Source organism: Eublepharis macularius, chromosome 17, assembly GCF_028583425.1.
Source record: "Eublepharis macularius isolate TG4126 chromosome 17, MPM_Emac_v1.0, whole genome shotgun sequence".
Taxonomy (NCBI): domain Eukaryota; kingdom Metazoa; phylum Chordata; class Lepidosauria; order Squamata; family Eublepharidae; genus Eublepharis; species Eublepharis macularius.
In genome coordinates, this window is record NC_072806.1 from 45,374,008 (window position 1) to 45,387,894 (window position 13,887).

The 13,887-nt window shown below is 40.2% G+C and overlaps 1 protein-coding gene across 1 annotated transcript in view; it reads right to left on the bottom strand.

Annotated features, from left to right (window-relative positions):
- Nucleotides 1–13,887, bottom strand: part of BICC1 (BicC family RNA binding protein 1) — a 398,003-nt gene that overhangs the window by 45,257 nt on the left and 338,859 nt on the right. Inside the window, 2 exon segments of the mRNA XM_055001373.1 lie at nucleotides 3,044–3,240; nucleotides 4,443–4,629. Coding sequence (XP_054857348.1) covers nucleotides 3,044–3,240; nucleotides 4,443–4,629 — 384 coding nt within the window.

Genomic DNA, 13,887 nt, shown 5'->3' on the forward strand with positions numbered 1-13,887 from the left:
CAGGGTATGTTTCGCCCTATGATTGGGCTGCCTAGCCATGTGCTCAGTGTGTGTGAGTGTGTGTGTGTCTTGGTACATACTCACTCACCCCCACATCTTGGACTACTTCTCTCTCTGAAACACAGGTCATTTTCCTGCTCTTCCATGAACCTTCTCCTCCTTTCCGAGACTGGTAATCATCACCCTTCCCCCTAAACTTCCTTCCCGTTTCCTCCCTGTTTTCTTAGTTAGTTCTCTGTGTATGCTGTGTGTATTTTCTGTGTTTGCCTTTTTATTCCTCTGTTAATTAAGAAATCTTTCTGCTAGAACATCTGTCTGTTTATTTGAAAATTCTCTAAGGGAAGAGTCCTGGTATACATAGGTGGAAAGTCCTGCTTACTCCTTCTTGTTGCATCTCCTTTAATCCTAATTCACAAGGAGATTTTTTTCCCCCTTGCATTTAGGTAACACTACTGGACCCAGTCTTGCTATTTTACTACAGACTAACACCCACCTGAAAAAAAGCAACTACTGTTTCATTTCAGCCTATTTTTATTTTCAACTAGCACAACTCCTGTATCAACAAACCGTAAAGGGCATGCATGGTCTGGCATCCTGAAGGTTGCATACTACCTTCTAGGATGCCTCTTGGGGGAAGCCAGACTAGTCAGCAGCAGCACCAAGGAGCAGATTTTATTCCCAAACACAACAGTATGCTACAATGTAGTATTTTATTCTCCCCATCCCACTCCAGTTAAGAGTGGATTGGAGCCATTCACAAATAAGAAGTCATTTCCTGCTCTTTGCTACTGAAAATACAGGTTTTTGACATTGCCCCCTGTGGATTGTCTCCTTGCAAGTTTAGGGAATTAGTGTGCAAGGAGAGGCAGCGAGAGGTGGGTAATAGCGGGACCTTCCACCAATGTATACCAGGTCCATCCCCCTAGAGGACTCCTGAAATGACTAGGGGGGTGTTTCAAATGAATTGTTTTTATTAAAGGGGAAGCAAGCAATCAAACAAGAACATACAACACACATACAGAGATCCTAGGAAAAGCAGTGAGAAGGTCGGATAGAGTTTCAGGAAATAGGCTATAGTTACCATCCAGAAGAGCAGAGTTATCTGCAGAGGAAAGCAGCAACCCACGCTTTAGCAGGAAGGCTCAGATGGGATCTGCGGGTGTAAGAACGTGGATCCAAGGGAGTGCACACACACACTGAATGGGGCTGGGATAGTTCAACTATACTATGAAATGTACCCTGGGGCAGGATGGCATCTTTTGCCCAAAAACAATAGCCAAATTGTTGTCTCTGGGATGAGACAAAGAAACAGAGGGACTTTGGATTAAGCTCTCCGTCCTGGGTGGTGACGACTGATGACCCATGATGACTGGATGGGAGTGGCTATCAGAGCCCTGATTAGCCTTCAACAGGGAAGAGGAGGAAGGGAGATTGAATCAGGGGTTTTCTGAAGTACCTCTATTGTCCGGATCTCTTCACCTCTCCAGGGTGTGGATAAGCCAGTCTCACCTTAACTGTGCATTCTGGTATTCTTCCATTTCCTGTCAGGGATCTGGCAATGGCTTCCTACTCAGCCGGGAAGTTTTGCTGTGTTTAAAATGCATGAGGAGGGGGACTTATGATACTCCATATCCATAAGTCCTCCCCCAAAGGTGTAGGCCATGGAAGACTCTTATCAGACTCTTCCCCATTAGTTAATGCCAACTACAGCCTGCTTCCTTTGACTCTCAGAAGACTGATCCTAGCTATGTAGTTCTGCAGTGCGTTTTGTTTTCTAGTTCACACTACAGTAAGAACCAGAATGACTACATGCATTCTACTGAACATGGTTTTAATATAATTTTTATTGAAAGAGTGTTGTGTAGTGACAAACAACCAAAAGTTATTTGTACCTGTTCTACTGAAATCCATGACATTCAAGTGAGTCTGAGATTTTAAAGGGGCTTCTGTCCAGCTAAATTTCTTTGGATCAGAACTGTAGTAAGAGGTATCCATTACTGTTTTTTTCAGCCAGTTGCACCAAGGAAAATGATAGACTCAAGCAGATCCAATATTATTTCTTCCCCAGGCTCAGACAAAGATGGGTTTGTTGTGGGGTTTACGGGCTGTATTGCCGTGGTCTTGGCCAAGACCACGGCAATACAGCCCAGAAAACCCACAACAACCATCGTTCTCCAGCCGTGAAAGCCTTCGACAATACAAAGATGGGTTTCTTCACTCACTATAGGCATTGAAATCGCAGCGTTCCAGTTCTGCTTATCTTGATTCACAGTGTACCTTCCTTGATTAGATTGTATGTTTATCTTCCTCTGCCCTATTGTACAGCAATGAGTGGTCCTCACCTACTCTGCATGGATTGATCTCTCTCTTACAGTAACTGATTATAGTTTCAGATGAGCCTCTCTTCGTAACATTTCCCCAAAGGAGCCCATTGCTTGTAACCCTAAGAATAACTAAGGATCCTCACTCCATGCATCTGATGAACTGAGCTGTAACACATGAAGAAGAGTACATTTTGCAGCCTTTAAATTGCCACAAACTAACATGGCTACCTCTAGGAACTTTGCTCAAATACTCTGACCCCAACTTTCCACTTACCTAGACACTATGGCCATTTCCACACATCCTTAAAGGGTACGGCCCACTCACCAAATGCTGGTGACTTATCCTCATGAATCCAGATGTCTTCATTTGCAAAATGGTTGCAGGCCGTCTGGCTTCCGCTTTTTCAGTACCTTTTTTGGAAATGCACTGTCCGCAATCCCAGAAAATGTGCCAGCAAAACAAAAGCCAAACAGCCCGCATCCATTTTGCAAACAAAGAGGTCACCAGCATTCTATTAGTGTGTTGTCCTTTTAAAGGTGTGTGGAAATGACCTATGTCGTATTTTGTAATTATTAGGAAGATCTCAAAACATCTTAAAAAACTAGTTTAGTCTGTGGTACTGATTGAGGAACTTTTCAAATAAAAGGTTTTTGATGACTTAATCTAAACATTGCAACTGTGATTTTGATTACTTCTAGACTAAAGTCACATTATTTACCTTTACATGGCCATTCAAAGAAGTTTGACTTTTCTTGTTTTCTGTCTGTATGCCATTTATATGGATATCAACAGGGGTTAAGCCAGGAGGGGGAGAGGGCGTGTTCTGACTATAGTTTGACACTCCTGACAAAAGTATACTAGTTAAAGTGGCTTGGGTCGTAGACGGAACCATCAGATGGGGAACAGCAGAGAATCCTGTAAGAAAAAAAAAAGACTTCCCGATTAATACAATTCCTCCTTCAATATCTGAAACAAACAAAAAAATCATGATCTGGGGGTGGGAGTGGGGAATGATGCAAGGGTACATCAGGGCATAATCCCAGAACAACAGGAGCAGTAAGAACCCATGATGGTGCTTAGTCATGAGGCAGACCATTGGTCCATCTGGCCCAGGTCTGCCTTCTTTGGTGGTTTCTCTCTGAAGCCTCAGACTGAGGCCTTACTCAGACCTGCTACCGTGACTGAACTGAGAGTCTCTTGGAACCAAAGCACAAGCTCTTCTACTACTACTAAGAGGGAAATAATGCCTCACATTGCGGGTTCTACCCCTAACAGATTATGCAAACTTACCTCAGGAAACAAAGTATGCCAGAACAGAATAGATATTACCATAGAAGAGGAAATCTTTCCAGTGACTAACATTGAATGCAGCATTTAATGCAGAGTTAAATTTTTAAACTTGTACAGCTTCCATATTTTTTAAAAAATGACATATTAATAGCATGTGTGCACAAGTGCACGTGTGCGCCCATGTACACACACACTTGCCTGGAGCACTTGTACGGGCAATAGAAGAAGCCCATGCGGAAGGGCTGGGTGTGCCTGAACATGGACTCTGCAAAGGGCTAGCAAAACTATGAAATGTATTTAAGGGAGTATTAGGAGCAGTGAATGTGTTGACAGATGAGGCACTTGGGCCCAAGAGACATACACCTTCACCTACACACACACACAACACTAGTTTCAGAATGCCTGTACAGAAAAGGTTAAATGTTTTTTGGAGGGTAAAACCTGATATTCTTGGTTCTTTCCTACTGAGTGCTAGAACAGGCTTACAGGGGAAGCTGCAACCTCCTTCCTCCTTGCTCCCACAGCCTTTACACTAATGTAAGTGATGTGAGAGCAAGAGCCAACTTTGGAAACTTGGCACATAGATTTTTTTTTTAAATTAGAAGTCCACGCATTTTATCTAGTTCTTTCTTCTTGTACATTTTATTTCTATAGGTTCAATATTCACCACTGACTTAAAGTCAAATGCTTAAATCCCCTTATTTCCTATGTCTAATGCAAACAGAATTACTTCCATTTTGCCTGTTGGGTCTCATGCATGTAGCTCATTTTTTGCAAAGTTTTGGACTGTTTTAAAACATTATGAATATAAATATCATGGTTTGTACCGAGTCCAGCGAGTCCTAGTCCAGCTGAGGATAGGATATCCAAGCCAGGACATGAGAGGCCAACAGTGCAGGAGATGGTGGGTGGGCTTGTTGCTATGGCAACTCCACTACTTTCGAGGCCCAGGAGACATTTCCGTGCCTCATACATGTTTAAGGCATTTCGCTCAACACTTTTTACAATTACAGACTGTAAAAAAGAAAAAAGACAGATAAAACCATGTAAGTATAATAAATATTTCAAGCAATTTGGTACAGGTGGCAACAAAATGCAAGAGGAATTGCTTACAAACTTACTCTTAAACTCATTTCCTGGAATGCACAAAAAAGCACATGGGTCCTCTAACACATTTGACTTTTCTAAGTTTTTTTAAAAATCGGACTTTTAGAAGATGGAAATGCTAAAATGCAGCTTGGTTATTCTAACAGTTACAGGATAAAATATACAGTTATTGAACCAAAGTTTATATTTTGTAAGACTTCAAAAGATGGGAGTAAGTTGACATTTAAACAAAAATCCATTTCTTATGTAAATATAACTTAGAATTATGCTGAAGCATTTGATATCTGGCCAGTTTTTGATGTAGAAAGCCAAGTGAACTTCCCCCTCCCTTCATGGTCTGTCCTCTAGAGCTCCATTACCCAAGATGGTCCATTAATCCTTTTCTCTATCACGTATTCATAAAGCAAAACTAGCCAACATGATATTCCGCACCATCTAAACTAACATTCCTTCTTTTCCTACATCTTGAGAAGATAGTGGCATCACATAAACAAATGCTTCCAACTTCTTTCAACTCCCTATTAGACAACATGCTGAAAACCTGGGATAAATATAGGAAAATCTTAGCTCCAGGTATCTCTCCCCTAACATCTTTCATTAACCAAGAGTGGTTCCCTCCAGGAAAGGATTTAATTGAGTTTAGGGAATGGAAAGACTCTGGGATGTTGTTGATTACTAACTGGATTGAAAATGGGACAATTCTGGAAAAATCTATAGTGGAAGAAAGGTTCAGAATTAGGATATCTTGGTTTAGATACCTTCAGCTGAAATATCTGTTCACCAAACTGATCAGGTCCAGGGATTTGCTTCGGCCCCTAACTCCTTTTGAGGAAATGATTTGGAATGGGAAAGATGGTAAACAGGGTAGGATTTCAACCCTTTACAAATTATTATTAAGGGTGATACATAAAGACCCTCTGCCATACCAAAAAAAAAAATGGTCTGATTCTTTAAAACAGGTTATCTCGGAATCTGATTGGAAACATATATGGAATTCCCCTTCCAACAAATCTAGTTGTTGGAATATTAAACTCCAATTTTACAAGCTGCTGTCCAATTGGTATTTAACACCACATAAATTGAATCAGAGGAACAGGTTGTTGAGCCCTCTGTGTTGGAGATCTTGCAAGCAGGAAGGCACGACCCTACATATGTGGTGGGAATGCCATTTTGTTCAGGAATTTTGGAGAGTGGTTCACAAAGAGATATTCAACATGATGGGTCTTTCGTTGCCACACTCCCCAGAATTTTTCCTATTGGATTTTTGGCCCAACTCTGTGTTAGATAGGAATACCAGATCTCTTGTCTCGATATTAGTTGCCTCTGCTCGTCTGGTCATTGCTGGGAATTGGAAATCCAGCAAAGGCCCATTGCTAAAAAAATGGTATCAGAAAATCTGGGAGCAATATTTGATGGGTAGGATTATGCATAATCTGTTTTTTGGGAACTTGCATATGGCAGTCCCTTTATTTGAATACGATGAAATATGGAAACCAATTTTAGATGTTTTAAATGCCAAAGTAGTAACTCCCCCAATGCAACAAAGTTTAAATACTTGTTTATTGTAATTCTTGGGTTTTTAACAATTTGCCAAGAGTGGTTTTGATAATGTCTTTTATGGCTTAGTTTTAATCTTGTTTGTACTGTACGGTTTGATCATTTCTTGTATTAAATTTGGATTTAAAAAAAAACATAAACAAATGCTAATAATAATACCATTTACAAGTCCAGGAGCAACCAAGTTCTATCTCTTTTTTTTAATATAATTTTTATTGGATGGGTTAACATACAATTAAGATTATAACAGTTACATTTTCCTTCGTTTCCCATGGTTATATGCTTCCCACCCCCTCCCCTCCCCCTTTTCTGCATTGACTTCCAACAGCACTCCAACCCCCCGTTTTCTAATCTTATTTCTAAATCCTAGTTGTCACTTTTTTATTACTGGTAAAGATCTAAACTATATCTTATCTTATTTAATAACTTTCAAAAGACCATAATTGTCCTTTAACATCCCATTTTTTCTCTAAATATTTTCTCAATTTCCCCCAATCCTCAAAGTATCCCTTTGGATCTTGATCCCTCAGTTTTCTTGTTAATTTGTCCATTTCCGCCATGTACAACAATTTGTGTGTCCATTCTTCAATTTCTGGTATGTATTCTCTCTTCCAATATTGTGCATATAATGTTCTTGCCGCTGTTATCATATAATACAATAGTACTCTATCTTTTCTATTAACGTCCTCTAAATGCAAGGATAATAATAACATTTCTGGATTCTTAACAACATTATATTGAAGTATTGAAGACATTTCAGCACATATTTTAGACCAAAAGTCTCTAGCCTTGCCAACAGTCCACCACATATGAAATAGAGAACCTTCATGCTCCTTACATTTCCAACAATTGTTAGATAGCTGTTTGTTCACAATGGCTAACTTCTTTGGTGTTAAATACCATCTATATATCATTTTATAGCCATTTCCTTTAATACTAGTACAAGTTGAAATTTTTAATGTATTTTTCCATAATTGCTCCCAAGCTTCCATCATAATTTCATTATTACAATTTATCGCCCACTTTACCATTTGAACTTTCACTGTCTCATCTTCTGTATACCACTTTAATAACAGTTTATACATTTTAGAAATTGCTTTGTTATTATCCCCCAGCAAAAGTTCTAGCTCTGAATTTTTAGTTCTAAAACCTGTCCTCCTTTGATCTGACTCAAATAAATCTTTGCTCTGTCGATATTGTAGCCAGCCATATTTGAATGGCAGTTCCTCATTTAACCTAAGTTTTAACTCATTATTTTCTATTTCTATAAGCTCTTTAAAGGTAAGCCATTCTTTTCCCTTATACTCTAAGATCAGATTGATTACTTCAGCTGGAACCATCCATAGTGGTTTCTCTTGATCAATGAACTTTTTATATTTTAGCCAGGTTAGAAATAAATTCCTTCTCAAATAGTGGTGCTGGAACATTGCGTCCATTTTATGTTTATCGTACCACAAATATGCATGCCATCCAAAAAGCTTGTTATATCCTTCCAACGTTAACAATTTATGATTGGATAAAGACACCCATTCTTTTAGCCATACTAGACATATTGCTTCATGGTATAATCGAAGATCAGGTAGCTGCATTCCTCCTCTTTCCTTCGCATCACAGAGCACTTTCATTTTAACTCTGGGTTTCATTCCTGCCCACACAAATTCCGATATCTTCCTCTGCCATTTTTCAAATTGTTTTTTGTCTTTAATAATTGGTATCGTTTGCATCAGAAACATAATTCTAGGCAGCACATTCATTTTAACTGTGGCAATCTGACCTAACCATGATAATTTAATTTGTTCCATTTTATCATATCCCTTTCGATTTGTGTCCAAATCTTTTCATAATTATTCTTAAACTAGTCAATATTTTTAGCTGTCAGCTCTATTCCCAGGTATTTGGTTTTGTGTACCACCTCACAGTCTGTTACTTCCCCCAATTCTTGTTGCTTCTTCTTGGTCATATTTTTGGTTATTATTTTTGACTTTTTTTATTTATGTAAAAACCTGCCAAGTCTCCAAATTCTTTAATCTTGTCTAGTAATCCTGGCAGAATTTGTATTGGGTCTTCTACTATAAACATCACATCATCTGCAAAAGCTCTCAACTTGTATGAAGATCCCTTTATTTTAATTCCTTTTATATTTTCATCATCTCTAATCTGCCTTAACAATATTTCTAAGACCATAACAAACAGTAACAGTGATAGCGGACAGCCTTGTCTTATTCCTTTTCTTATTTCAAATTTCTATATCTCCATACCAATTGATACCCCTGCCTCAACTGTGCATCACTTCAACACAACACACGTGCAATGCCGGCTCCCTAAAAGCTACATTTGCAAATTAAGCAAACTCATTTATTTCTTACTGTATGTGTACTGACACGAACTGTGATTAACACAAACAGCTTCCCTGTAAACCAAATATTAATTCCAGTTGTAAAAAACTGGGTTTGTGAAGAACCAAAGCTGATATCAAGAATGGGAAAGGGGGGAAGGGAATTGCTGCAACAGGGGGCAAGAAGCTTATTTAGTAGGCAGATTTCTGATTTCTAAACCATGGTTTGCAAGAGAGTTTTAAGTCCACACAGCCCTGCTGTACCTCTAGGTGACAAGGACAGGAACAAATATCCCTGGTCAAGGTCTTCAGGAGGACTGTGGATATTTTGTAAACTTTATATGCAAATTTCATTCTTGGGGACTGGTACTATAGCCTTCATAGTCCTCTAGAAGATATAGATCAGTTCACACAAGCCGTTTCTAAGCCATCTGAAGTCACGCTCACTTGAACTGAAAGTGAACACAGCGAAGAAGATGCCCAAGTGCTACATTACAGACCCTCCTTCACCTTACCACTGCAATGATTTTGGAAGTTTATTGTTGTGGAAGGAAAACACTCAACTTTTCTGCTGTACAAACTTATATAACAGCAGGAAGTGCATAAATTGCACAGGAAAGTTTGCAGACTTGAGCAAATCAGCTCAAAGTTCAGTAAAAGATGCCTGCATTTATTTAGGGAACTGTTAAAACATCATTTCCCCCTTCTTGCTTGGGATTTTGTATTTGTGTTTCCCCACATTAAAAAAGAAATACAGACTCTGTTCTCGCTTTCCTTAGAAGCCTTTATTACAGTACAGTGCAGCCAGTTCAAATAAAGATAGATGCAAATTAGGTTATATTGTAAGTTAAAAGCAGGATAATAGTGGATATTATCTAAATGTAACTGGATAGGATGCTGCCATATTTAATGCTTGTTCCTATTAATGTCTCTGAAATGCTGTAAGATACTCATTTTGTCTTACTTTACTTGAGAAAGATATCAGCATGTGTTGTGGAACTGTTGAAAGCTACTATCAAATGTTCAGAATCCTGGCAAACCAGAAGCCACTTTTCTTTAAATATGAATGATCATGTACACTTTTGCATAAGGCACTGAAAGGGTACGTCTCTCCAATATGCCCTTTTTAGGCAAAGTAATTGAGAGAGCAGTAGCTGACCAACTCCAGGTTTTTTTTGGATAACTCTAGTGTTTTTGACCCTGTTCAGTCTGGATTCAAGCCAGGCCATGGAACAGAGACAGCTCTAGTAGCTTTAGTGCATGATCTCTGCCTGAATATAGACAAAGGCCATGTTTCATTATTGTTCCTCTTGCATCCTTTGACATAGTAGACCATGCCATCTTATTGAGGTGTCTGGAGGCAGAAGTAGGTATTAACGGATGTGTTTTGGACTGCTTTAAATAATTTCTCATGGAATAGATTCAACCCAGATAAGGTAGGAGTGAGGCTCACTGGGAAGGACACTGTACTCCCCATTTTCAATGGAGTTTGTTTTACCCTTACAGACTCAGTTAAGAGCTTAAGGGTTATCCTGGATTCAGCGCTACTGCTAGAAAAGCAAGTTAAGGCTGCTGCAAAAAATGCTTTCTGCAAACTCGAGTCTATCCAGGAAGATGCCCCCCCTACCTTAACACAGCTGATCTGGCCACCAGGATCCATGCCATAGTAACACTGAGACTTGACTACTGTAATGCACTGTACATAGGTCTCCCCTGCAGAATGCTGCAGCTCGATTATTATCGGGAGCTAGAAGAAGAATGAATATTACTACATTCTGTAGTTACTTCACTGGCTATTAGTTACCGGGTCCAGTTCAAGGTGTTGGCTATCACTCTTCATGGCCTTGGTCAGGTTTATCTACAGGACTGCCTCTCTTCCTATGTTCTGCCCTAGCAGTTTTGCTCATCTGAACAGGGCTTTCTGCTGGTGGTACCTTGCACATAGGTAAAATCAACAGCTGCCCATACACATGCATTGTCTGTAGTGGCACCACCGTACAGAATGGCCTGCCTGAAGAGGTCAGGAAAGCTCCCACTCTTATGGCTTTCTGCAAATGATGCAAAACTGAGTCATTCGAGAGAGCTTTTTACTCAGGTAGGAGGGCTGTGCTTTAAGGAAGTGGTCTCAGAGGGATGCATCAGGGGAGGGATTGGTAGCGTAGATTTTACTACTATGTGGTACTATGGGCTATCTGTTGCTTTGGATATGATCCTACCGGGTAGTTCTATGTTGTTTAGTGTATCAGTTTTATAAATGCTTATACTCTGTTTCAACATTTCTTCAACTTTGTATTAGATTTATGCTGGTTTTAAATCTTGGCAAATTTGTATTCACTGTTATTACACTGCTTATTAAAATGACCTTGCAATTGACTGTACTAACTCACACTGTGTAATCTGCCTTGAGTCTCAGTGAGAAAAGCGGACTATAAATGACACAAACAATAACTGTTGTTCAGACTTTCAGAAAAGATGTATTGTCGAAGGCTTTCACAGCCAGAGAACGATGGTTGTTGTGGGTTTTCTGGGCTGTATTGCCGTGGTCTTGGCATTGTAGTTCCTGACGTTTCGCCAGCAGCTGTGGCTGGCATCTTTAGAGGTGTAGCACCAAAAGACAGAGATCTCCCAGTGTCACAGTGTGGAAAAGATGTTGGCAGGTCATTTGTATCTACTCAGGAGGGGTGGGGTTGAGCTGAGTCATCCTGTAAGAGTTTCCCAGGGTGTGGAATGCTAATGGCGGGAGGCTTCACTGTATCCTGAGGTTCTTTTGCATATGGATTGGTGCTTGATGTGCTAATCTTCTCTGCAGGTCTATTGTCGGGTGTAGAGTGTTTTGTTAGCCTGGTGTTTTTCAGAACTGGAAACCATGCTCTGTTCATTCTTAAGGTTTCTTCTTTCCTGTTGAAGTTTTGCCTATGCTTGTGAATTTCAATGGCTCCCCTGTGCAGTCTGACAAAGTAGTTGGAAGTGTTGTCCAGTATTTTGGTGTCCTGGAATAAGATACTGTGCCCTGTTTGAGTTAGGCTATGTTCAGCCACTGCTGATTTTTCAGGTTGTCCAAGTCTGCAGTGTCTTTCATGTTCTTTTATTCTTGTCTGGATGCTATGCTTCGTGGTCCCGATGTAAACTTGTCCACAGCTGCAGGGTATACGGTATACTCTTGCAGAGGTGAGGGGTTCTCTACCGAAAAATACAACAGATGCTACGATCAGCAAAAGAATTTTTCAGGTGGGTCTGAATACTGCTTGAAGGTTATGCTTTTTCATAAGCTTTCCCTTCTGATCAGTAATTCCTTTGATATATGGCAAAAACACTTTTCCTGTAGGAGACTGTTTTTCCTTGGTTGTTTGATTCATCCTGGGTTTGATTGCTCTTCGGATTTCATTTCTGGAGTAGCCATTTGCCTGAAGTGCGTGGTTTAGATGATTAATTTCCTCATTGAGAAAGTGCGGCTCACATATCTGTCTTGCACGATCCACTAATGTTTTCATTATGCCTCTTTTCTGTCAGGGGTGGTGATTGGAGTTTTTGTGTAAGTACCGATCCGTGTGAGTTGGTTTCCTGTAGACCTTGTGACCTAACTGAAAGTTTGCTTTGCGGATGACCAAGGTATCCAGGAATGGGAGTTTTCCCTCGATTTCTTTCTCCATTGTGAATTGTATGTTCAGGTGGATGTTGTTGAGATGATTCAAAAACCCCATCAATTCTTCCTCCCCATGGCTCCAAACGATAAATGTATCATCCACAAACCGGAACCATACACTAGGTTTGTGGGGTGCTGATTCTAGAGCTGTTTTTTCAAAATGTTCCATGTAGAAGTTTGCTATAACTGGGCTGAGAGGGCTCCCCATGGCCACCCCATCTATCTGTTCATAGAATTCGTTATCCCATTGGAAGTAACTGGTTGTCAGACAATGATGGAATAAGGCTGTTACATCCTCTGGGAAAATCTGATTAATAAGTGCAATAGTGTCTTTTACTGGAACCTTGGTAAACAGGGATACATCAAAACTGACAAGTATGTCTTGTTACTTCCAATGGGATAACGAATTCTATGAACAGATGGATGGGGTGGCCACGACAATAGACCTGCAGAGAAGATTAGCACATCAAGCACCAATCCATATGCAAAAGAACCTCCTCAGGATACAGTGAAGCCTCCCGCCATTAGCATTCCACACCCTGGGAAACTCTTACAGGATGACTCAGCACAACCCCACCCCTCCTGAGTAGATATAAATGACCTGCCAACATCTTTTCCACACTGTGACACTGAGAGATCTCTGTCTTTCAGAAAAGAGTTTATGTTTTTCAGATCTCAAACAGAAGTGTGGGAGTTTGTACACCCAAGCCCCCACGGGAAAGGCACACTTTGTGCCCATGAGAGAAGGATCTGCAGCCTCTGCTACTGCAGATGAGATTCACCCCCGGGGTGGGAGTGCCAGTCACGTCCACTCCCGTCACTTCCACATGAGGACACCCAAATACTTTCAGGCAATGTAAAAAATGACAGATCTACAACTTCTTTGGTCATGGAGAGATGAGGACTAATTTCAGCCTTAGAAATTGTTCTATTTTGAAAAGAGAGGAAAATCCCTCAGGATATATTTAAAGGTTCATTTTCTTACTTTAGAATTTCTTACCGTAATCCACTGCCTACACTTTAAAGTATCAGGAACTGAGAAAGATGTACAATGAGCAATATGCAAATGCCCTGCAAGGACTTCTTATACAGTTAATGGGGCGAATCCTGCTCAATAGCGCTCCTGGACCCTCTGGATTTTTAATGGAAGCAGGTTGGCAGTAAGATTACTGTGACCGACTGAAGAGGCAACACGAATCCACAGTGAGGGGTTAAGAGGAGGCCACGGGGGTACCAGCCTTGGGGTGACTTTTTGTTTCTAGATTCTACTGAAAGTGTAGGGTGGGCCGGCATAGATCTTCTAAAGTGATTTAATTTAATTCAATTTGTTAGATTTATATTCTGCCCTCCCCACACCAGCAGGCTCAGGGCGCATTACAATTTACATACATTTAAAATACATACAATTTACATACATTTATCAATGATCTGGATGAAAGAGTGGAAGGGCTGCTCATTAAATTTGCTGATGATACCAAATTGGGAGGGGTAGCAAACATCCCTGAAGATAGAATTAAAATTCAACAAGACCTGAATACTCTGGAGAAATGGGCAGCTGTGAATAGGATGCAATTCAACAAAGACAAGTGCACAGTATTCCATCTGGGCCATAAAAATGGGAAGCACAAAT